The sequence below is a fragment of the Jaculus jaculus genome, chromosome 5 (assembly GCF_020740685.1).
Source record: "Jaculus jaculus isolate mJacJac1 chromosome 5, mJacJac1.mat.Y.cur, whole genome shotgun sequence".
Lineage (NCBI taxonomy): Eukaryota > Metazoa > Chordata > Mammalia > Rodentia > Dipodidae > Jaculus > Jaculus jaculus.
In genome coordinates, this window is record NC_059106.1 from 2,198,251 (window position 1) to 2,221,640 (window position 23,390).

At 43.6% G+C, this 23,390-nt stretch overlaps 1 protein-coding gene across 3 annotated transcripts in view; it reads right to left on the reverse strand.

The window, feature by feature from the left end:
* Positions 1 to 4,192: 4,192 nt before the first annotated feature.
* Positions 4,193 to 23,390, reverse strand: part of R3hdm1 (R3H domain containing 1) — a 135,479-nt gene continuing 116,281 nt past the window's right edge. For all 3 annotated transcript variants that reach the window (XM_012951075.2, XM_045149297.1, XM_045149296.1), the window contains 7 exons: positions 18,037 to 18,188; positions 14,325 to 14,428; positions 12,570 to 12,742; positions 9,242 to 9,386; positions 6,563 to 6,645; positions 6,176 to 6,260; positions 4,193 to 5,503 (listed from right to left, as the gene is read on the reverse strand). In XM_012951075.2, the coding sequence (XP_012806529.2) occupies positions 5,148 to 5,503; positions 6,176 to 6,260; positions 6,563 to 6,645; positions 9,242 to 9,386; positions 12,570 to 12,742; positions 14,325 to 14,428; positions 18,037 to 18,188 (1,098 nt within the window). In that variant the 3' untranslated portion in view covers positions 4,193 to 5,147. The remainder of the gene's footprint in view (positions 5,504 to 6,175; positions 6,261 to 6,562; positions 6,646 to 9,241; positions 9,387 to 12,569; positions 12,743 to 14,324; positions 14,429 to 18,036; positions 18,189 to 23,390) is intronic.

The window sequence follows — 23,390 nt, forward strand, 5'->3', positions numbered from 1 at the left end:
CATCCCAAGGTCACTGCCATCTGAAAAGAGAAGATTCTCTACCCAAAGTGAGAGTAGCATTAATATAAGGGTATAAATATTAAGAGAAGTGCTTACTGGGCAGTTTGATAAGCATAGTATATATATTTTTCCAGACATCAACAGATGTTACACCCCTAGGGATCATGACTACCCATTTTAAGTTTTCAGTATCAGGGATGTGTTCCCCCCCATGGAGTGGGCATCCAGTCCAATTAGAGGCAGTTGGTTTCCACCATGACAGAGCTGCCACTATTGAACCTGTTGAATGCCCTGAATTCTTATGTTTGATTTCTTCATAGTGTCCCAAATGTCTTGAAATTCCCATTTATGCCTTCCTATTGGTTTGTCTTTCTCCTTGTATTAGATCTTCCACCTGGTCTTCTAGGTTAGATATTCTGTCCTCTCCTTGATCCATTCTACTGGTGAAACTTTCTATAGCGTTTTCTACTTGACTTACTATTTTTCATTTCTAGTATTTCTGATTGGTATTTTTTCATTATTTCTATTTCTTTACTCATGTCTTATATTGACCTCATTTCATTAAGTTGGTTTCCTGTGTTCTCCTTAAGAGATATGTTTTCTTTGATTCCTTTATTTTCTTTTTTCTTTTTCTGTTTTTGGTTTTTCGAGGTAGGTTCTCACTCTAGCCCAGGCTGACCTGGAATTCATTACGTAGTCTTAGGCTGGTCTCAAACTTGTAGCGATCCTCCTGAGTGCTGTAGACCACTATACCTGGCTCCAGGCTTACTACTTTTGCTTGTGTGTATTGTGCATATGCTCATGCAGCAACCCACCAGTGGTGGCCAGAGCCACTGTTCTTGTTTGAACTGGTCTCTTTCTGATCTTGGAGCTCAGCTCCCCTTTTTTTCTTGTGCACTCAGGTGATTCCCAGCGTGATAGTTGAATCAGAGGGCTGCCATAAACTAGTGAGTTTTGAATGCTTGGTTCCTAGCTGTTAGTAATTTGTGAAGTGAAGCCTTGCTGAAGGGCTGTGACCTTGAGGTTTATTAGTCCAGTTTGCTATTGCCAACGGGGCTTACACTTAAAATTTTTATTTTCTTGTGGTTTTTCAAGGTAGGATCTTGCTCTCTAGCCCAGGCTGTAGTCTATGTAGTCTCAGGGTGGTCTTGAACTCAGAGAAATCCACCTACCTCTGCCTCCCAAGTGCTGGGATTAAAGCCACCATGCACGGCTTAGCATTTTAATTTTTTTGCAAGCAGAGAGGGGTGGGAAGAGAATGTGTAAAAGCCAGGGCCTTTTGCTACTTCAAATGAATTCCAGGTGCAGTCACAATGTTGTGCATCTGCTGTTATGTAGGTACTGAGGAATAGAACCTCTGCCATCAAGCTCTGCAAGCAAATGTCTATAGCTTCCGTCTCTCCAGCCTGGGCTCACTCTCTTGCTGCTGTTTTCTACCGGCTGTGGCAGAAATGATGTCCAGCCTATGTTTTACTATCTTTTTCCTGCCAACATGGAGCTTCTCTAGGGCTTATTAGCCAAAATAATCTCCCATCAGCTGCTTTTGGTCAGGTATTTTGTCCCCTCAATGCAAAGGTAATTACTCTAACACCTGGTCTCTGCTTCCCTACAGGACTTGGGTTACAAGTATGTGTAGCCACACCTAGCTATTTTTTTTTTTTTTTAATTTAGTTGAGAGCGACAGAGAGAGAGGCAGATGAGAGAAAATGGGCATGCCAGGGCCTCCAGCCACTGCGAATGAACCCCAGACGTGTGCGCCCCCTTGTGTATCTGGCTAACGTGGGTCCTGGGGAATTGAGCCTTGAACTGGGGTCCTCAAGCTTCACAGATAAGCACTTAACCGCTAAGCCGTCTCCAGCCCCCTAGCTATTTTTTTTGATGTGGGGTTTCATTCTAGCCCAGGTTGACCTAAAAATTCACTATGTAATCTCAGGGTGGCCTTGAACTCATGGTGATCCTCCTACCTGTGCCTTCTGAGTGCTGGGATTAAAGTTGTGTGACACCACACTTTAACCTGGCCTTAAACCTGTCTTTAAAAAAAAAAAAAATTGCAAGCAGGGAGAGGAGGGAGGAGGGGAAATGGGCACACCAGGGCATCTTGCCACTACAAACTCTGGGTGCATGTGCTACTTTGTGCATTTGGCCTTATATAGGTACTAGGGAATTGAACCTAAGCAATCAGGTTTTGCAAGCAAGCACCTTTAACCACTGGGCCATCTCTCTAGTGCCAAACCCAGCTATTTTAGTGTGCATTCTGTAGATGTGAACTGGGTCTTAGGTGTCCTCAGACCCTCATGCTTGCACAGGAAGTGCATTTTCTTAATGCTGTTAATGATCAAACCTTGTGTTTGGTAAGCACGGTGGTTTGATTCAGGTGTCCCCCATAAACTTAGGTGTTCTGAATGCTAGGTTCCCAGTTGATAGAGATTTGGGAATTAATGCTTCCTGGAAGCAGTATATTGTTGGGATGGGCTTGTGGGTATTATGGCCAGTTTCTTCTTGCCTGTGTTTGGCACATACTCCTGTTGCTATTGTCCATCTGATGTTGGTCATGCCATCATGAAACTTCCCCTTGAATCTGTAAGCCAAAATAAACCTTTTCTCCCACAAGTCGTTCTTGGTCGGGTGATTTCTGCCAGCAATGCGAACCTGACTGCAACAGTAAGAAAGTGCTCTACCCTCTCAGCTGCATCCCCACATTGTGAACTTCAGGTCAGCCTGGGCTAATGCAAGATGCTACCTTGGAAAACCGAAAATAATTAAAAAAAAAAAAAAAGTGTTCTCTAGGGCTGGAGAGATGACTAAGTGGGTAAGGCATTTGCCTGCCAAACCAAAGGACTCCATTCAATTCCCCAGGACCCATGTAAGCCAGATGCACATGGTACATGCATCTGGAGTTCATTTGCAGTGGCTGGGTGCCCTAACATGCCCATTCTATCTGCTTCTCTCTAATATTTTCTTTCTCTGTACTCTGTAGTAACTCTCCACAGCTTTTAGGACCCAAAACACAATGCTGCCAAATCTTGAAATGAAGACGCTAAAACTTATGATCATGGGCATATCACATTCATAATCGAGACATTTCACTTGTGGGGAGTCTTGACATTCATTGGGGCCACTGAAAACACTCTGGGTTGAGTACACATTTGCATCAGAGGTCAGTGACACCCATTATTCTTCAGTCACACAATAAATGGTCTGCACTGGGAGAAAATCTGCTTATAGGGGAACCTCAGTGAACTCTGCTTGGCTGACCAAGCTGTAAAGTTCTGGAGCTTTACTGAGCTAAATACCAATTATTTATCTAACTTAAAAAACAAGTTTGAGTTGGAGAGCTGGCTAAGCGGTTACGGCACTTGCCTGCAAAGCCCAAGGATGCAGGTTCAATTCCCCAGTACCCATGTAGGCCAGATGCACAAGGGGCATATGAATCTGGAGTTCATTTGCAGTGGCTTAGAGGCCCTGGCATACCCACTGTCTGTCTCTCTCTCTCAAATAAAATATTTAAAAAAGTTTTATTTCCAGTTGTCTGATTATAAAGTGTGTGAGCCTGTGTGTTTTCCTTGAGTGTGCTCCCATTTTCTTTCTTTCTTCCTTCCTTCCTTCCTTTCTTCAAGGTAGGGTCTCACTCTAGCAGCTCAGGCTGACTTGGAATTCACTATGTAGTCTCAAACTCAAGGCGATCCTCCTACCTCTGCCTCCCAAGTGCTGGGATTAAAGCTGTGCACCACCACGCCCAGCTTCCATTTTCTTAATATTTTATTTATTTGAGAGGGAGAGAAAGAGAGAATGGGCGTGCCAAGGTCTCCAGCTACTGCAAAGGAATTTCAGATGCATGTGTCATGTGCATCTGGCTTACATGGGTCCTGGAGAATTGAACTGGGATCCTTTGGTTTTGCAGGCAAATGCCTTAACCACTAAGCCATTTCTCCATCCCTACCCTCCCCTTTATTTTTAATGAGTCAAAGTGTGTCTCACTTGAACCCAAAGGTCAATGATTGTGCTAGTCTGGCTAGCGAGCTTGCCCTGTCCAGGGCTGGATTAAGAGGTGGGCTGCCACACCCACTGGGCATTTCTGTGAGTGCTGGGTATCCAAACTCTGGTCCTCATGTGTGTGCAGTAAGCACATTCATTACTGACACAGTAGTTACTCGACCCAAAGGTGTGTTTTCACAAAAAGACAAAGTGGGCATACATTTGTAAACATTTATTCTCATGAACTGAAAAAGGTTTGCATCAGCACACATTGTACAGCCTTGCAAAATTACACAGAAGTTGAAAACAAGGTTCCTTGTTCATAAGTGCAATGAATCTTTGATGTCCAATAATCTGCTGCAAAGAATGAAAACAAAGTTTAAACCACTTAGGAAGTTTCCAGGACTCATCAAATGCATCTTCTCAGGTGACAGAAAACCTCAAAGGAGGGACTGCAGACAAGAGCAGCACTTGACTATTGGAAGTGTGCCCTGACTAGGATGGCCCTTATACCCTTGGACCCTAAGTGGTATGGTAAGGAGGCATTAGGAACATAATTTACTTTACACTTAACGGTCACACTACCTGAATGAAGAAGGAAAGGACCCTGTGGGGGAGTTCTGTATTTTCTGGAAAATGTTTCTGTGTTTGAGATTCAGGGAGGAGTAAGCTTTCTATCTGTGGGTTATCCTTAGCACCCTCAGCCCCCCAAAAGGATAGTTTTGATATGGTTTTGACTTGGTTATTCTACTCCTGCATCCCCCCCCCCAAAGTCTAAGGTGGGTCAAACTGTGCTGGCTGCAAAAAGAAATACAGGTTGTAACTGGTTTTAATCATTTTGAAGAATAATTTGCTGTACAATAGAGCTTTGGATCTGATACAAGAATTCAGAAATATAAAACAAAATAACTATAAAAGTTAGGAGGCATCTGAACAGCATTTCCTTAGAAAAAGCTGCTAACTCTGTATCATTCCTGTGTGGATTCCTACAGTCAGTGGGGTAAATGGGTATCTTTCCCCAATCCTCTGCTGGGTCCCTGGCCTTTCTCCAAAAGCTATAACACCATGGCCACACACTCTAGGAGTCTCTATAATGTTAACACAAGCTCCAAACACCAAGCCAATTGAGATGGGAGAGGGCAGGGAAACATGAGGGTCTGAAGGCTATTCTGTCACTGAGAACTCGCCCTTTCCAACACATGAGTGTCGTAGTGCTTCTTGCTGGCTCTCAGCTTGAACTTGCTGACGGCGCTCATGTGCTTCTTCAGCGCACTCTGTGCAGCTGAGGCGGAGGGGAACGTGGCTAGGACGGTGTACGTGGAGGCCAAGTCACTGGGCTTAGAGCGGTCAGGGTTGACAGTGCCATCCCCACTGCCACAGCAGAGAGGGTGACGACGTGGCTGGGACTGGGGGTCCCGGAGCCACCGGATCTTGGCGCCAATTTTAAAGAGTTCTCCAAAAAGCTTCTCAGCTTCCATGCGAGTTATTCCATCTGGTAACTCTGTAATTTCCAAGACTTTGCCAACAACTAGAATAGAAAAGGTGGAAAGTTCACACATGCCTATCACCAAGAATGGTCAAGAATGCTAGCAACCAAAACAGGACACAGGAAACAAACAGGATGTTTTGCAATAACTGAAAGCCACAATGCCTCTTTGAGTCTTTAGTATCACTTCTATTCACCCCTTTGGCAAGGGGTGTCCTGCTAACAGTGCTAAGCTCCTGATTTCACAGTTGCAAAAATAAGATGTAGCCCTCAGCACCGGCTTTCCTGGACAGGGTGATCTGGGGATCTCAGGCCAGCCTTTGCTGAGCTTCCAGTTCCCATTGCAAAATACAGAAAGGAGCACCTGCCCTTACCGCCCAAGGCTACTGAGGACAGAGTTAAGTATAGACAATATATATAATATAAACCCTTTTTATAATCCCATGTTATAATATAAACCATCTTTTGCTCACAGTGTGAGGGCAAGCCTTCTCTCACAGAACAGGGACTCTTATCTTCTCTGACAGTTTTGTCACTATCAAGCCTACCCAGACTCACCAAACCTGTTCTCACACTGGAAATGAAACAGGATGGAGACGGCACAATTTTTAGGCACTTTTTAGCAGAACTCTGGGAAGAGGAGAACCTGTATATGTGGTGTGACATTCTTCCCAATACTGGACCTGTTTTAGACCCACATCTAGTGGGACACACCTGCTTCTCCTGCTCCAAGGTCTGCGGATGCAGCTTTTTTAGCTTGTCTCCTTCCTCGGTTTCCATGCCTGCTGCCAGACTGACCCTGCAATATCACAAACAGTTGAAAATTAAGCTTAGTAATGTTGAGCCTCCTTTTCTATGGCCTCACCTCTGACTCTTTCTAATCAAGGGCGCTCCACTCCTGGCCACTGGTGGCACCAGTGAAATACTGCACAGCAGCTGCCACTTCGACCCTTGTACTGCTCTCGATGGGTTAACAGTAGCTGGCAAAGGCACATAGTACTCTTAGGCAGTGCCAACCGCTGGCCCAGTGCTGCTGCCTTCTTAGAATCAGAAATGGCATTCTGCAACAAAGCCTAAGGCTTGTAGAGCTGTCTTTCATACCTGCTGGTGTGGAATGTGTCCATGCAGAACAGTAGGAGGGTTGTACTGCAGTGGCTGGCCAAGTAGCGGGTACCTGGAATCTCCTGAAAGTCATCAAAAACACTTTCATGGGTTCCTCTCCTTGGTTATCTCAGGACTTAACAGTTTGCTCAACTCTTTAAAAACAAGACCAACAGGTCAGTGGTGGTGGCGCACGCCTTTAATCCAGCACTCGGGAGACAGAGGAAGGAGGATCGCTCTGAGTCTGAAACTACAGAGTGAATTCCAAGTCAGCCTGGGCTAGCGAGAGACCCTGCCTCAAAAAACCAAAACAAAAAACCAGACCAACAGAGGAAACATGTTTGGCAGAATAAAATGCATAGGTAATTGATTCCATGTAACTGTGAAGAGCCAAGGTAAACTTCTGAAAAGATCAGGACTAGTGTGGTTGTCAAGGAGGGATAGGGTAAGATAGGGGGACAAGTGCTCTTAACTACTGAGTCATCTCCCCAGACCGTATTTATTATGGTAGCATTAAAAAAACAAGGCCGGTCGTGGTGGTGTACAACTTTGATCCCAGGCACAGGTAGGAGGATCACTGGGAGTTCAAGGCTACCCTGAGAATACAGAGTGACTTCCAGGTCAGCCTGGACTAGAGCGAGACCCTACCTTGAAAAAATCAAAATAAATAAATAAATAAATAAATAAAATTTCTTATGTGGGGAAAAGCATTTAGTCTTTGGCTAAAAGATGGGCTACATCCATCAAAATCTCCCTAAATTAATAATGTTTATCATATACATATATATAGTTTTTTTTTTGGGGGGGGGGAGTCTTGTTCTAGCTCAGGCTGACCTGGAATTCACATTGTAGTCTCAGGGGTGGCCTGAACTCACAGAAATTCTCCTACCTCTGCTTCCTGGGATTAAAGGCATGTGCCCGACTGCTTTATGGGTATTAGGGACCAGGTCTTCACTTTATGGACTCAGTCATCTCCCCAACCCCTCATCTTTTTTTTTCCTTTTAATATTTTATTTATTTATTATCTGCAAGGAGAGAGAGAGAGGAGAGAAAGAGAGAGAGGGGGGAGGGAGGGGAGGGGGGGGGAAGGGGGGAAGGGTACACCATAGCTTTCAGTCACTGCAAACAAACCCAAATGCAGGTCCCTCTCTGTGCAACTGGCTTTAAGTAAGTACTGGAGAATCTAACTCAGTTGCGAGGTTTTACAGGCACAAACCCAAATGCAGGTCCCTCTCTGTGCAACTGGCTTTAAGTAAGTACTGGAGAATCTAACTCAGTTGCGAGGTTTTACAGGCAAGCGCCTTAACTGCTAAGCCACCTCTCCAGGGCCCCTTTCTTTTGCCCAGGGTTAGGGTTGTGCCAGGCTGGCCTCAAACTCATAGACACTCCTACTCTGCCTCCCGAGCTTTTTTTTTTTTTTGTTTGTTTTTTTGTAGGTGTGCCATGGCCTCTAGCCACTGCAAATAAACTCCAGATGCATGCATCACCTTGTGCATCTGGATTACATGGGTACTGGGGAAATTGAACCAGGACCTTTGGCTTTACAGGCAAGTGCCTTAACCATTAAGCCATCTCTCCAGCCCCCTTCCCTTTAAAAATATTTATTTACAAGCAGAGAGAGAGAGAGAGAATGGTTGTGCAAGGGAATGGGACCCAGGTAATTAGGTTTTACAGGCAAGCATCTTAACCACTGAGCCATCTCTCCAGGTCTGGATCTTTTTTTTTTTTTTTTTGTTCTATATTTCTAAAGGTTGTATATTCAAAAATAGATAAAGCCAAATGTGGTGGTCCATGCCTTTAATCACAGCACTTGGGACTTGGGATGTTATAGTAGGAGGATCATCATGAGTTCAAGGGCACCCTGAGAGTACACAGTGAATTCCACGTCAACCTGGGCTAGAGCTAAACCCTACCTTGAAAAACTAAAGAGAGAAAGAAAGAAAGAGAGAAAAATCTTGGAATAAGATATTAAAAAAGAAATCTAGGGGGCTGGAGAGATGGCTTAGCAGTCCAGTGCTTGCCTGTGAAGCCTAAGGACCCTGATTCGAGGTTCGATTCCCCAGGACTCACGTTAGCCAGATGCCCAAGGGGGAGCATGTGTCTGGAGTTCGTTTGCAGTGGCTGGAAGCCCTGGCATGCCCATTCTTTCTCTCTCTCCCCCCCTCCTTCTCCTGTCTGTTGCTCTCAAATAACTAAATAAAAAAAAAAAGAAAAAAAGAAAAAAAGAAATCTAGGAGCTGGAGAGATGACTTGTTTGCCAAGCCCAAGGACCCATGTTCAACTCTCCAGGTCCACATAAGCCAGACCCAAGTGCACAAGGTTGCACATGCACAGTAGATGGTGCATGTGTTTGGTGTCTGATTATAGTGGCTGGAGGTCCTGATGCGCTGATTCTCTCTCCTCACACTCTTACTCTCACTGACCCTCTTGCTCTCTTGTGTAAAAATAAATAAATTAATTAATTTAAAAAAGGCCAGTATGTTGGGCTTGCCTAAAAAAATAACAAACATAAAACATTGTAAAATATCACTAAATCAATAAGATTATAAGCATAAAGGGCAATAAATAGATATGCCTGAATGCAAGTGAAGAAAATGCAATTACATGGAGAAGTGAAAGGTAGCATCATCAGGAGATCATATAGGCTATAAAACTATGACAAGTTTTAGGTATACTTACCCTGCCCAGGGACAAAAGGTCTAGAAAACTGGGACATGATGGAGAGTGGGGGTCCAGAGGGACGTATGGTTTTCAGGGTGGACAGCTGAGCCGGTGCTGGAGACTGTGCTGGTGAAAGGATTGGACTGCTAAGTTGAGGGCTGTGCTGTAATCAATACATGGAGACAATGGGTCATATCTGGGCAAGCTACTGGCAAATTTCCCTTTGGACAAAATACTCACTGTATTACAAACACACGCTGGTTGTGAAAATACAAAAATACAAACACACATAGAAAGAACACTAGAGGGAACTAGAGAGATGGCTTAGCAGTTAAGGGGCTTGCCTGCAAAGCCTAAGGACCCAGGTTGGATTCCCCAGAATCCATGTAAGCCATATACATATGATGGCACATGTGGTTAGAGACTTTGTTTGCAGTGGCTAGAGACTGTGGCATGCCTATTCTCTAAAAAATTAAAAAAAAAAAAAGGGCTGGAGAGTTGGCTTAGCGGTTAAGCGCTTGCCTGTGAAGCCTAAGAAACCTGGTTCGAGGCTTAATTCCCCAGGACCCACGTTAGCCAGATGCACAAGGGGGCGCATGCATCTGGAGTTTGTTTACAGTGGCTGGAAGCCCTGGCACGCCCATTCTCTCACTTTCTCTCTCTCCCTCTGTCGCTCTCAAATAAATTAAAAAAAAAAAAAAAAAAAAAAGCTGGATGTGGTGGCGCATGCCTTTAATCCTAGCACTTGGGAGGCAGAAGTAGGAGGATCACTGTGAGTTCAAGGCTACCCTAAGACTACATAGTGAATTACAGGTCACTCTGGGATAGAGTGAGAGCCTACCTTGAAAAACCAAAATAAATAAATAGAGAACTGGGGAATCAAACCTCGGTCCATAGGCTTTGCAGGCAAGTGCCTTAACTGCTATGCCATCCCTGCACTATATTATTTTTTTGCAAGTGTACTTACATGTGGGGCCTGAGGCAGATGTCTACAACCTAGAGTTTGTGGATTTGGCAAGTCTAGCTTGCCTCAGGAACCTCTTGTCTCCTCTTTATGAGCCCTAGGAATTCAGGTGGACCAACATGCCTGCCAGCATTTACATGAGTGCTGGGGATCCCAACTCCAGCCCTCATGCTAGTGTGCCAAGAGCTCTATTCTCTGAGCCACTTCCCTAGGCCCATGTACATCATATTTTTGAAACCTGTATTTTACCTTGGCAATTATGCCTTGTTTGCAAGAAAAGACTATGTAACTCTCTTGCTACTGCCTGCAAACAAATCTCTATCTGGCTTTACATGGGCAAGCACCTTTAAATGCTGAGCCATCTCTCCAGTACCCTCCACAACTCCTTTTGGTTTTTCAATGTAGGACTGTGCTCTAGCTCAGGCTCATCTGGATTCACTATGTAGTCTCAGGCTGGTGCTGGCTTGAACTCACAACAATCCTCCTACCTCGGCCTTTTATTTTTTTAAATATTAATTTATTTGCAAAAAGGAGGAGGAGGAGAGAGAGAATGAATTCATCAGGGCATCTAGTTACTGCAAACAAACTCAGTGGGTACTGAGGAATCAAACCTGGGTCCTTACGCTTAGCAAGAAAGTGTCTTAACCATTAAGCCATCTATATAACATACATATATATATATAAATTTTTTTTTTTTTTTTTTTTTTGGTTTTTCAAGGCAGGGTCTCACTCTAACCCAGGATGACCTGGAATTCTCTATGTCATCTCAGGGTGGCCTTGAACTCATGGCAATCCTCCTACCTCTGCCTCCCAAGGTCTGGGATTAAAAGCATGTGTATCACACCCATTTTTTTTAAGACAAGGTCTCATGTAGCCCATGTTGGCCTACCGCGATAGATAGAAGGAGAAGTATGAATTCAAGGTCAGTTTTGGTTAGTTTCTTCATATATTTATTTACTTATTTGAGAGAGAAAGTGGTAGAGAGTGAGAAGAGCAAGAATGGGCACTCCAGGGCAAACAAACTCCAGATGCATGTGTCCTAGAGAATAGAACTGGGATCCTTTGGCTTTGCAGACAAGCACCTTAACTGCTAAGCCATCTCTCCAGCCCCAGCTTTGGTTAGTTTTGATAAACAAGTTTGAGGTCAGCTTGGCCAGGGAGATGGTTCAGTGGTTAAGGTACTTGCTTGCACAGCCTGATAACCTAAGTTATATTCCCTTGTACCCAAGTAAAGCCAGATGCACAAAGTGGAGCACACAGTTGGAGTTTGCAGTGCCAAGAGGCCCTGATGTACATATTCTGCCTGCTTGCAAATAAATGCTAAATCAAAGAAAGAAAGCCAGGTGTGGTGGTGCATGCTTTTAATCCTAGCACTCAGGAGGCAGAGGTAGGAGGATCACCGTGAGTTCGAGGCCACCCTGAGACTATAGAGTTAAGTCCAGGTCAGCCTGAGCTAGAGTGAGACCCTACCTTGAAAAACCAAACCAAACCAACCAACCAATCAGACAAAAAACATTGAGCCTTGATCTTGAACTCCCAATGTGATGTTCCTGCCCTCATTCTTGAGTACTGGGATTTATACTCTGGGACCTGATTCTTTTACTTTGTCAAATTTAGCTCACCCTACTGGGTGGTAGGATCTTCCTCCCCCCAACACAGGAAGCGTCTCACTCTAGCCCAGTCTGACCTGGAATTCCTATTCATTCTCAGGCTGGCCTCAAACTCACAGCAATTCTCCTACCTCTGCCTCCCAAGTGCTGGGATTCAAGTCATGCGCCACCACACCTGGCTTGGTGTCAAGATTTTACAGGCACACATCAACACACCTCATTCCCATTTGACTTTTTTTTTTTTTAAAGGTAGAAGTGAGCAAATAGAAGGAAAGGCATTTGTTTACAGTGGTTTGAGACCCTGATATACCCATATACAAAACATACACAATGGTGAGACTGTCTATAATTCCAACCCTTGAAATGTGGTCAGTAGGATCAGGAGTTCAAGGCCAGGCTGAGCTACATAAGACCCTGTCTCAAAAGTAGTTGGAACACTGGGTTGGAAGATGGCATAGAGGTTTAAGGTGCTTTCTTTTAAGTCTGACGCTAAGCACGATTTTCTACCACCCATGTAAAGCTGGACACATCAAAGTAGTACATGAATCTGGCATTTGTTTGCAGTGGCAAGAGACTCAGGTGCACTCATGCACATACGTGCATAGTACACTCATGCACACTTCCAAATAACATGTTAAAAAAGTTGGAAAATATTTGAATACTGATATGTGTCTGATTATAGAGAATATTCAAATTCCCTGTCAAGTCATAGGTTGGATTTGCACGATGAAAATGTCAGGTTTCTAAATGGCAATGAGCCCAAGCATCTTACCTGGACAATACTGTCTACGTTGCTAAATTCCACACACTTCTGCCCTCTCTGGTGGTCACAGTAGTATTTGTTTTGTTTCCACTGTGGGGGAGAGTGGGCACGAGACTGTGGATTGCTGGGTACACTGAGCTGCATCATCAACATCCCTGCACCAGGTGGTGGCTGAGGCACAGCTGAAAATGAATAATTGAGACACTTAACACAAGGAAAGCAACAATACTTTCATATTTCTGAACTAAATTTCACTACTGGGCATGTAAGCAGATTTCAGCTCCAGTGTACTGTGTGCTATGAGTACTATGTGTTTATGTTTATTTTTTAATATTTTATTTATTTGAGTGAGAGAGAGGAAGAGGCAGAGAGAAAGAGAGAATGCGTGTACCAGGGCCTCTAGCCACTGTAAATGAACTCCAGATGCATGCGCCCCCTTGTGCATCTGAGTCCTGGGGAATAACTGGGGTCCTTAGGCTTCGCAGGCAAACACCTTAACCTGTAAGGCACTTCCCTAGCCCTATTTTATTTATGTTTAATGAAGTAGAGTCTCTCTCTAGCACAGGCTGACCTGGAATTCACTATGTAGTTTCAGGGGGGCCTCAAACTCATGGTGATCCTCCTACCTCTGCCTCCCAAGTGCTGGGATTAAAGGCATGTGCCACCATGCCTGGCTTGCTATGTCTTTAAGCACAAAACTGAAGCCTTTAGGCCAACTAGACTGCAATATCTGCAATCTCAGCACTCAGGGGAAGGCTGAGGGAGTAAGGATCTTCAATCTTGAGTTTGAGGCTAGCCTGGGCTGTACAGTGAGAGTTTATCTCAACAATACAACACAAAGGGGAAAGGCCCTTTTGCCTAAACATCTGGAAGACTTACTGGTGTCACAACATATAAAATTGAATTAAAAATCTTAATTTTTATTTTATTTATTTTTCAAGGTAGGGTCTCGCTCTACTCCAGGCTGACCTGGAATTCACTATGTAGCCTTAGGGTGGCCTTGAACTCACAGCGATCCTCCCGAGGGCTGGATTAAAGGCATGTGCTTTGACAACCAGCAAAAATCTTAATTTTTAAAAATAAATTTTACAATAGGCATTTTTCTAAATAAACTAGGAAAAATTAAAGGGAAAAGTCACCTTTTCCCTGTGTGAATTAGTAGAGAAATAAACTAGTACAGGAGGTACACTGACATGTCTTATGTGGGAGAACACTGGAAAGACCTGCACAGTGACTCTGAAGACTTGCTAAGGTCATGTGTGTATAAATGTGTGTAAAGATCAGGTTCTCTTCCCTTGTGTGCAACTAGCAGTGCGGCATTTTGGTACAAAGAGCAGACTCCACATATAGTCAGGTATGCGAGGCAGGATCTGTGCCTGCCCTTAGGTCCTGGCTGCGGTGACCTTGATGGTGGTCCTGGTGCTCTCGAACCAGAACTTCTCTGACTGGCCAGGCCAACTGTGGAAGGGCTGGCTGCTGGAACATCTTCAAGCTCTCTTCAGTCTCACCTCAAAGTGGCTCATACAGTATACAGCCATATTAGTTATTTACAGAAAAATGAGGTATAATGCTAAAAATGTGTATAAGACTCTATGGAAGCAGAGAGGAAGAACATATTCAATACAAAGGATGGTGGACAGGCATGCCAAGCAGAAGACAAGACCCTGAGCATATCCCAGCTCACTGTAGGCTAAAACCATTGTGCCAAAATAGGAAATAGATGGAAAATTTCCCATTGCCTGCTTTTCAGCCATCTGTTCATACCTGTACATTGGTGGCCCTGCAGCTGCTGAGAGCTGCACGGTGACGTAGTTCGAGGAAACTGTACTTGTTCTGACCCTGGATGTTGTAAGTAGCCAACTGAAGAGCTATGGGGAAAAAATTAGACAAAATACACCACAGTGAGATGCAGATGACTGAAGAGTCTGAATAAACATTCCTCCAAGTTTGTCTCAATACTCTTACTAGGTTGGTGGGCAGTAAAAAGTCAAGTCTAATTTAAGTCTTTTCTCTGAATTGTAGTCTCTGCATGTACACACAGCATTGAAAGGCCCTGTTAGTACCGTGTGAAAACACAGCTCCGTGCAACTCAGAGAAAACAGCACTGCTAAACACCAACCCTACTGACCTGGACTTTGAGTCTACAAACCAGGAGATCATAAATAGCTGCTATTAAAGCATCCCAGGGAATGACATTGTCATGACAAGTCGAGTAGACAAATACAATTCGTAAAGGTAGCGAAGTAATTGTATGACACAAGCACAGCAAAAAGGTGGTTGACAGCAAAGCTGAACTGGGCTAAGAAAGTGATCAATGATGGCAAAGCAACAACTGTAACAATGTACTGTTTGCAACCCTAACAGATATTCCTCCCATGTAAAGTAATTAAACCACGAAAAGGGAGAAAAGGAAACAATTACATAGGGCTGTCACTGTAATTAAGCTAGTGTAAACAGAAAGTGGAGTATGATAAATTAAAGATGCATATGATATGACTGGACTAAGAGATTAGGAGGTTAGTAAAGCACATCTTAGGTGGTATATGATGGCATTTCTAGAGGGGATTAGATCTTGAGGGCTATGACCTCATGAAAGGATTAATTCCTTGATAAGTTTCATAATATGGTGCTTTTATTGGAAGATGATAAAAGGTAGGAAATGGTGCCTAGTTGAAGGAAGCAAGTCATCAGTGGTCAGTCCAGGGGCTGGCCCAGGCCCAGGCCTATAGGCTGCCATGGCCCTTCTCTATCTGCTCTCCATCTGCCAGGAAGGAGGAACAGGCCTTGCCATAAGCTCCTCATGCTATGCCACTATGCCCAAGCACATGGGGTCCAGGGGCCATGGAACAACCCTGAAGCTGTGATGAATACTTTTTCTCTTTGAGTTGTTTAAGCCAGGCATTCTGTTATAGCAACAAGGAAAGTTAATGCAGGTGGTAAATCCTAGAGGAACCACTGGCCTGGGCTTGGCTGCCCAAAAACCCATATAAATTCAGATTGGCATGCATTTGCAATGGCAAGAGGCAAGTGTGTGAACATAAGCATACTTAAGATCATTATGCAAAATAAAATTATAAACTGTAGAGTTGCAATGAGCCATCAGAAAATGAAATTAAGACAATTTATAGTAATTTTGAGAAGAATAAAAGATTTAGGAATAGCCTGAAAAAGCTGTGTAAAATTATATTCAGAATCCAACAAAATATTGTTGAAAACAATTAAGACCTAAATGTTCCTGGAATGGAAGGTTTAACCTAGCAAAGATGGCAGTAACTCAAGCTGACCTCCAGAGGCAATGCAAACTCCATCAGAATCCCTGCAGACTCCTCTCCACTTCAAAAACAATAAACTGGACTGGAGAGATGGCGCAGCAGTTAAGGCACTCGCCTGCAAAGACTGATGACCCAGGTTCTATTCCCCAGTGCCCATGCATAGCCAGATGCACAAAGTGGTGCACACATCTGGAGTTCATCTGCAGTGCCTAGAGGCCCTGGTGTGCCCATTCTATCTCTGTCTCCAATCTCTCTCTGCTTTCAAAAAAAAACTGAACTGTTAGGTCTACCTCCAAAAACCGAAAGTTCTTTACACATCCTCTTAAAAGTAGTAAGGTGTGTATAGAAACATACATGCCAACACTCTAAACAGAGATAATGTTGATGAAAGACATTATATTCCATTTAACTTAATTTTCTATTTATTACAGACAGACAGGGAGAGAAAAAGAGAATGGGTGTGCCAGGGCCTCTAGCCACAATGAACTCCAGACACAAGTGCCACCATGTGCATCTGGCTTATGTGGGACCAGGAGAATTGAATCTGAGTCTTTAGGCTTTGTAGTAAGTGCCCTAACTATTCTCCAGCTCTATTTTATTTTTTAAATATTTTATTATGCTGGCAGTAGTGGTGTATTGGCTTTAACCCCAGAACTTGGGGGGTGCCCCTGATTTGTTTGTATGTATGTATGTATGTATGTATGTATGTATGTATGTATGTATGTATGTATATATGTATGTATGTGTGTGTATATATATATGGATGAATGACCGACTGACATCAGGGAGGCTTCTGTCTTTCAAGGTGAAGCAGCTGATGGAATACTTCACCAACAGGTTTAATATAGAGCTAGTATTATTGACTACTTATTTATTACTTAGTATTTATCTACTGAGCACCTTAGAGCAAGATATTTTGCTGATAAGGTTAAGTTATATATGTGAAATACAATCTTCTCAGATACTGACAAAAACTTAAATGCATGCTCTAAACTTCAAGGCTGGGGGCCGCTGGGCACATGGCTCAGGAGTTAAAAGTGCTTGCTTTGGGCTGGAGAGATGGCTTAGACGTTAAGCACTTGCCTGTGAAGCCTGAGTACCCTGGTTCGAAGCTCGATTCCCCAGGACCCATGTTAGCCAGATGCACAAGGGGGCACATGCGTCTGGAGTTCGTTTGCAGTGGCTGGATGCCCTGGCGCGCCCATTTTCTATCTGACTCTTTCTCTCTCTGTCTGTTGTTCTCAAATAAATCCAGGTCAGCCTGAGCTACATTGAGACCCTACCTTGGAAAAAAAAAAGTGCTTGCTTTCAAAGCCTGCTGGTCAGAGCTCAATTACTCAGTACCCACATAAAGCCAGATGCACAAAGGCCCTGGTGCACTCTTTCTCACTCCCTTTCTTCCTCAAATAAACAAAGAATAAATAAATATTGAATAAATGATTAACGTGGTACTGACATCCTGATGTTAGTTTTCAGTAGCAAGAAGCCCAAGAGTATGACCTTATCTATACACAATAACTAACACACACATGCAAATAAATTTAAACTTCAGCTGGGCGTGGTGGTGCACAGCTTTAATCCCAGCACTAGGGAGGCAGAGGTAGGAGGATCTCTGTGCATTCGAGGCCAGCCAGAGACTACATAATGAATTCCAGGTCAGCCTGGGCTGAGTTATGATATCTAGCGTAAAACACCAACATGGCCATAAACACCTGTAATCATAGCTCCAAGAGGGTTAGAGACACTGGGGCTCACTGGTTAGCCAATGAGAGACCCTGTCTCAAAGAAACAAGGTGAATGAGCAAAAGGAAGACACCTGAAGTCCTCTTCTAGCCTTGGCATGCATGTACACAGGGTATTTGCAATATACCACACATACATGCACAAACAACAAAAAACAAAATAAAATAGGTGGCACATGCCTTTAATCCCAGCACTTAGAAGGCAGAAGTAGAATTGCTGTGACAGTTTGAGGCCAGCCTATGACTATGTAGTGAATTCTAGGTCAGCCTGGGCTGGAGCAAGACCCTACTTTGAAAAACCAAAAATTAAAATAATACTTTAGAAAAACAGACTGTCATACCTTTTCTTCCCTGTGCCCGAAAATGTTTAGTCATTTAGTTCACTTTTAGTCAAATTACACACTTGCACAGTCCTGGTAAGCAGTGAGAAGCTGGAGGAACAGGTTTCTGAGCCACACTCACCTTAGATTACTCTGTTGGCCAGGTGTAATGACACTATAGTAGACTGGCATTCCTGCTGTGGTTAGAGGTCCTTGGCTAGACTGACTAGGGAACACAACAGCCTGTTGGTACGTCTGATGGGCAATTCCTTGAGAACCTTGAGGCAGTGAAACCTAAAATGCAAAACACAATTTAAAGGAGATAAGGTTTTCCTAAACCCTGCAGGTATTCATGTGTCAGGCATGAATAGCCAGAATAAGTTCACCATAGCACCACTATGTTCTCTGTGCCATTTAGGTGGCTCCTGTTTTTGGATGACACTTACTAATCTTATAGTAGGCTAGATGTTTTAGATTGTGAAAGATAATGTCTTATTCCTAATGAACATAGGATGACTATATGACATGGGAAGAGAGACAGTTCACTTCAGCCAGTACTAATGATGACCCACGGTGAGAATGAGAGAGTGAGCTATGGAGCTTCAGGTGACTGTAACTATCTGTGTGACTCTGGGTCAATTCCTAGTCCTTCTGCCTCCTATCTGACAAGTTGGAAATGCTTCCTCCAACACAGAAGAATCTAGCAGAGCAGGTATTTTGGGAAAATAATCTTTAATTCTATTTCTACACTGTCTATAAGAAAATAGACATATTGGATTAATATTCTACTGCAGTTCTCTAGTTTCTAAAACAGAAACCACAAAGGCATCATGGCTTCCTGATTTGCAAATGCAGCATAGCATGATAGCTGGATTATAGTAACAATGCTGAGTACTTACTGCCATGTGTCAGGTTATAAATGATTTTTCAGTACTGAGAACCAAACCTAGGGCCTTATACTTGCTAGGCAAGTGCTCATCCACTGGGCCAAATCCCCAAAATGCTGATTTTGTTTTTGTTTTTTTCAAGGTAGGGCTTCACTCTAGCCCAGGCTGACCTGGAATTCATTATGTAGTCTCAGGGTGGCCTTATTCTTCAACCTAACTCCTGAGTGCTGGGACTAAAGGTGTGTGCCACCATACCTGGCTCTGATTAAAAAAAAAATCTCCTTTAGGCACTAAACAACCTAAGAAGATAAGCCATCTCTCTAGCTTGCTTGCTTATTTATTTATTTATTTTTTGTTTTTTTGAGGTAGGGTCTCACTTTAGCTCAGGGTGGCCTGGAATTTACTTTGTAGTCTCAGGGTAGCCTCCTACCTCTGCCTGCCAAGTGCTGGTCTGAAAGGCATGCACCACCATACCTGTACATGTTTATTTTTTGTTTGATCTTTTCTTGCTTTGTAGCTGTGGGTTGGCGGCATGCAACTCAGAGATTGGGCTAACCTCAAATTTGTATCAATCTTCCAGCCTCTGCCTCCTGAGTAGGATTATAGGTGTTGACCACCACACTTGGCATCATTCCTGCTATACAGATAGGTAAATTCAAGTTAAAGAAGCCCCCCAAAGTTGTATAATTAGTAAGAAAGTGAGAGTGCCACCTCATGCCCTTGGTTTTAGAGCCTCAGCTCTCTATCTTCTTCATATCCTGTATCCGTGCCTCGCTGGTTTACAAGTTAATGACTAACGTTAGTAATACAACATGTTTTGGAAATACAACTACTCTACTCAAAATACAAAGTAAACTCTTAAGTACCTTTACTTTACTATGGCTCACCTATCCTAAGTAGAAAATTATAGGTTTATCTATTCATGCATAGTCTTTTTTTGTCTGCTGAAACAATGCAATGTTCTGAGATTATCTCTAATTGTATAAATTCACGTAGCTTTATGGAAAAATGATTACCTAGCTGATTAAAGCAACTGGAATAATGATAATAATTACAATTACTATTTTGGTTTTTAAATATTTATTTGAGAGACAGATAGGAACACAGAGAGAGAGTGAGAGTGGGTGTGCCAGGGCATCCAACCACTGCAAAAAAACTTTAGATGCATGTGCCACCTTATGCATCTGGCTTACATGGGTCCTGGGTCCTTTGGTTTTACAGGCAACTGCCTTAACTGCTAAGCCACTCTCCAGCCCTTGTTATTTTTTTTTTTTCCCCAAGATCAAGCCTAGCTCTAGCCCCGCCTCACCTAAAATTCACTATGTAGTGGCCTCAAACCCACAGTGATCCTCTAACCTTTACCTCCTGAGTGCTGGGATTACAGGCATGCACCACCATGCCCAGCTATGTTTTGTTTGTTTTTTTGAGGTAGGGTCTCGATCTAGTCCAGGCTGATCTGGAATTCACTATATAGATAGTCTCAGGGTAGTGTCCAACTCATGGCAACCCTTCTACCTCTGCCTCCCAAGTGCTGGACTTAAAAGTGTGTACCACCACACCCAGCTATTTTATTTTTTCTTTCTAAAAAATATTTAATTAATTAATTTGACAGAGAAAGAGGGAGGGAGGAAGAATGGGCATTCCAGGGCTTCCAGCCACTGCAAACGAACTTCAGATGCTTGCACCCTCTTTTGTATCTGGCTAATATGGGTCCTGGGGAATTGAACCTGGGTCCTCTGGCTTTGCAGGCAAATGCCTTAATGGCTAAGCCATCCCTCCAGCTCTTCTTTTTATTTTTCAAGGTAAGGTCTCACTTTAGCCCAGGGTGATCTGGAATTCACTCTGTAGTTCCAAGCTGGTCTTGAACTCACAGAAAACCTCCTGCCTCTACCTCCTGAATGCTGGAATTATTAAAGCAGTTTGCTATACATGTGTGGTCAGAACACTCAATTCCAATTAATATCCAAGTGGTATATCACGCAGTCTTCACATTGGGTAAGACCCTATTGCTGAAGACTCCATGTGCCTGGGCTGTTGGTCACCGAGGAATCAAGCTGGAGCTCAACTGAAAAATTTCCTCCCTGTGGATTAGCTGACAGAGAGGTGGAAAAAGCTATGCAGCACACAGCCCTATGGGAAAGAGAAATTATCAGTGATGATAAACAACACTGCACACTGCAAATTTTAAGTTTGGCCAACGAGGCCAAATGAGCCAACTGCTGCCACAGTGGCATGTCTGTTATGCAAGAAAACCAACCACTCTCTAACTTGACTAGAGGCCTGCTCCAAGACAGGGAATACATGCCTGGTACTGAAAATCTGGACAAAAGCCTATGGCAGGGGAGGTCATGAGCCCTAGGGGACTAATACCTGCTGTTGTCTAGATAAATGTATATATTGCACTCACCAAACTGTCCTGTAGGCACTTTTCTTCATATCCATAGCCTGATATTAATGCTTCTCTCACTTTTGGCAAGAGAAGCTTCTCTTTTCAGACGGTGGTGACCACTGGGATGACTCAAAAGGCACCACAGTGCTGAGAAGAAGTGACAGCACTGAGATATCTCTGTCTTACTTTCCATGGCTCAGGGTCCATTGCAGAAGAGGTGGTAGAAAGAATGTAAGAGCCAAAGGAAGGGTAGGACTCCTTGCAATGCACTCTTCTAGACACAAAATGGCCTAGATATCCATGACCTTGCAGGGCCTGGTACTATCTATCTACACAAGACCCTCACAATAGGAGGAAAAGAGAATGACATCAAAATAAAAGACTTGAGAGGAGGAGGGGATATGATGGAGGGTGGATCTGTAAAGGAGAAGTGGGGGAGGGAGGGGATTACCATGGTTTACTATCTATAATTATGGAAGTTGCCAATACAAAAGTTAAAGAAAAGAAAGATTCAAGTGCTATGGGGGAGGAGGGTTAATCAAATTGAAGATATTATGAATAAGACATTTGGAAACCTACTTCTTTGCTAGCAGAGAGAGAGAGAGGGAGGGAGGGAGGGAGGGAGGCAGGGAGAGGGAGGGAGGGGGGAGTGCGAGCGAGAGAGAAAGACAGAGAGGGAGGGAGGGGGAAGGGGAGAAGGAGAGGAAGGGAGGAGGGGGAGAGGGAGACAGACAGACAGACCCCCCCACACAGACTGACTCTATTTGGGTAGAATTACCCTGTGGAGGTAGATAATACACCTAGAAGCCAGACTGTTTTAGAAAAATATCAGTGTCATGGGTGGACTACACCCCAGTGAGTTGTTGGTCAGGGAGCACTCTGAGGCCTCCACTTGTAAGAGTCAAATGCCAAGGCTTTTGGTTACATAGCAAAACTAGACAGTAAGCTGCATCTGAGCTGGCAATCTCCATGTTGACTAGCTGTCACAGTGCTGGAAAGTGCACTGTGGCCTGGTGGGAAGAAAGTTACCAATTATATTAACTATCATTAGACCTGCAAGCTATGTGGCTAGCCAGCCAGGCAAAATGTTGTCAACTGGTAGCATGTCTGTTATAGGGGAAACCAACTGCTCTCTGTGGATTTGAGACCAATTCCGTTGGAGAGAATTCTGGCCTGGTACTGAAAAACTAATCACACATCTATGGCTAGGGAGGTCATAAGCCTTAGAGGGTTAGCTAATACAGTTGTCTGGCTAAATAGGTATTTTATGCCGACCCAAATACCCCTAAATATTTGCATTCACTTTTAGTTAGAGAGCTTCCCTTTTCAGTTGTTGCTGACTACTAGGAAGACTGAAAACTCACCATAGTGCTGAGAAAAAGTGACAGCGGTGTGTTCCGCACTAAGTGAGATGTCTCTTATCACACCCTTCAAGGCTCAGGGACCATTGTGGAAGAGGGGGTGGAAAGAATATAGGAGGCAAAGCATAGGGAGGAGTGATTTGCAGTACTGTTTCCCAGACACAAAGTGGCCTTTGCATTCATGACCTCATAGTAGCTGTTGCTACTTACACAATACCTCACAATACCTGCATAATAGGGGGTAAGAATGATAATATCAAAATAAAACAGGGAGAAGCTGGAGAGAAGGCTTTGTAGTTAAGGCACTTGCCTGCAAAGCCTAGTGACCTAGTTTGTTTGCAGCAGCTAGAGGCCCTGAAATGCCCATTTTCATTCTCTCTTGTGTGCATGCCTTTAATGCCAGCATGTGGAGGCTGAGGCATGAGCTCAAAGTCAGCCTGAGACTACATGTCATTTCCAGGTAAGTCAGGGCTAGAGGCAGACTCTACCTTGAAAAACAAAGAACAAACAAACAAACAAACAAACAAACAAACACACACCTCGGGGACTAGTACGAAGGGTATTAGGGGAAGAAGGACAAGGGTGGTGGTGGTAGGGAGTATGATCAGGGCACAGTGAATATATATGTACAGATTGTCAATTAAATATTAAAAAGCCGGGCATGGGTTTAAAAACAAACAAACAAAAAAATCTGGGTATTGTGGCGCACATCTTTAATCCCTGTGGAGAGGTAGGAGGATGGTTGTGAGTATGAGGCCAGCCCTAGCCTGAGACTACGTAGTGAATTCTAGGTCAGCATGGGCTAGAGTGAGATTCTACCTAAAAAAACAAAACAAAACAACAACAACAAAAGGTTAAA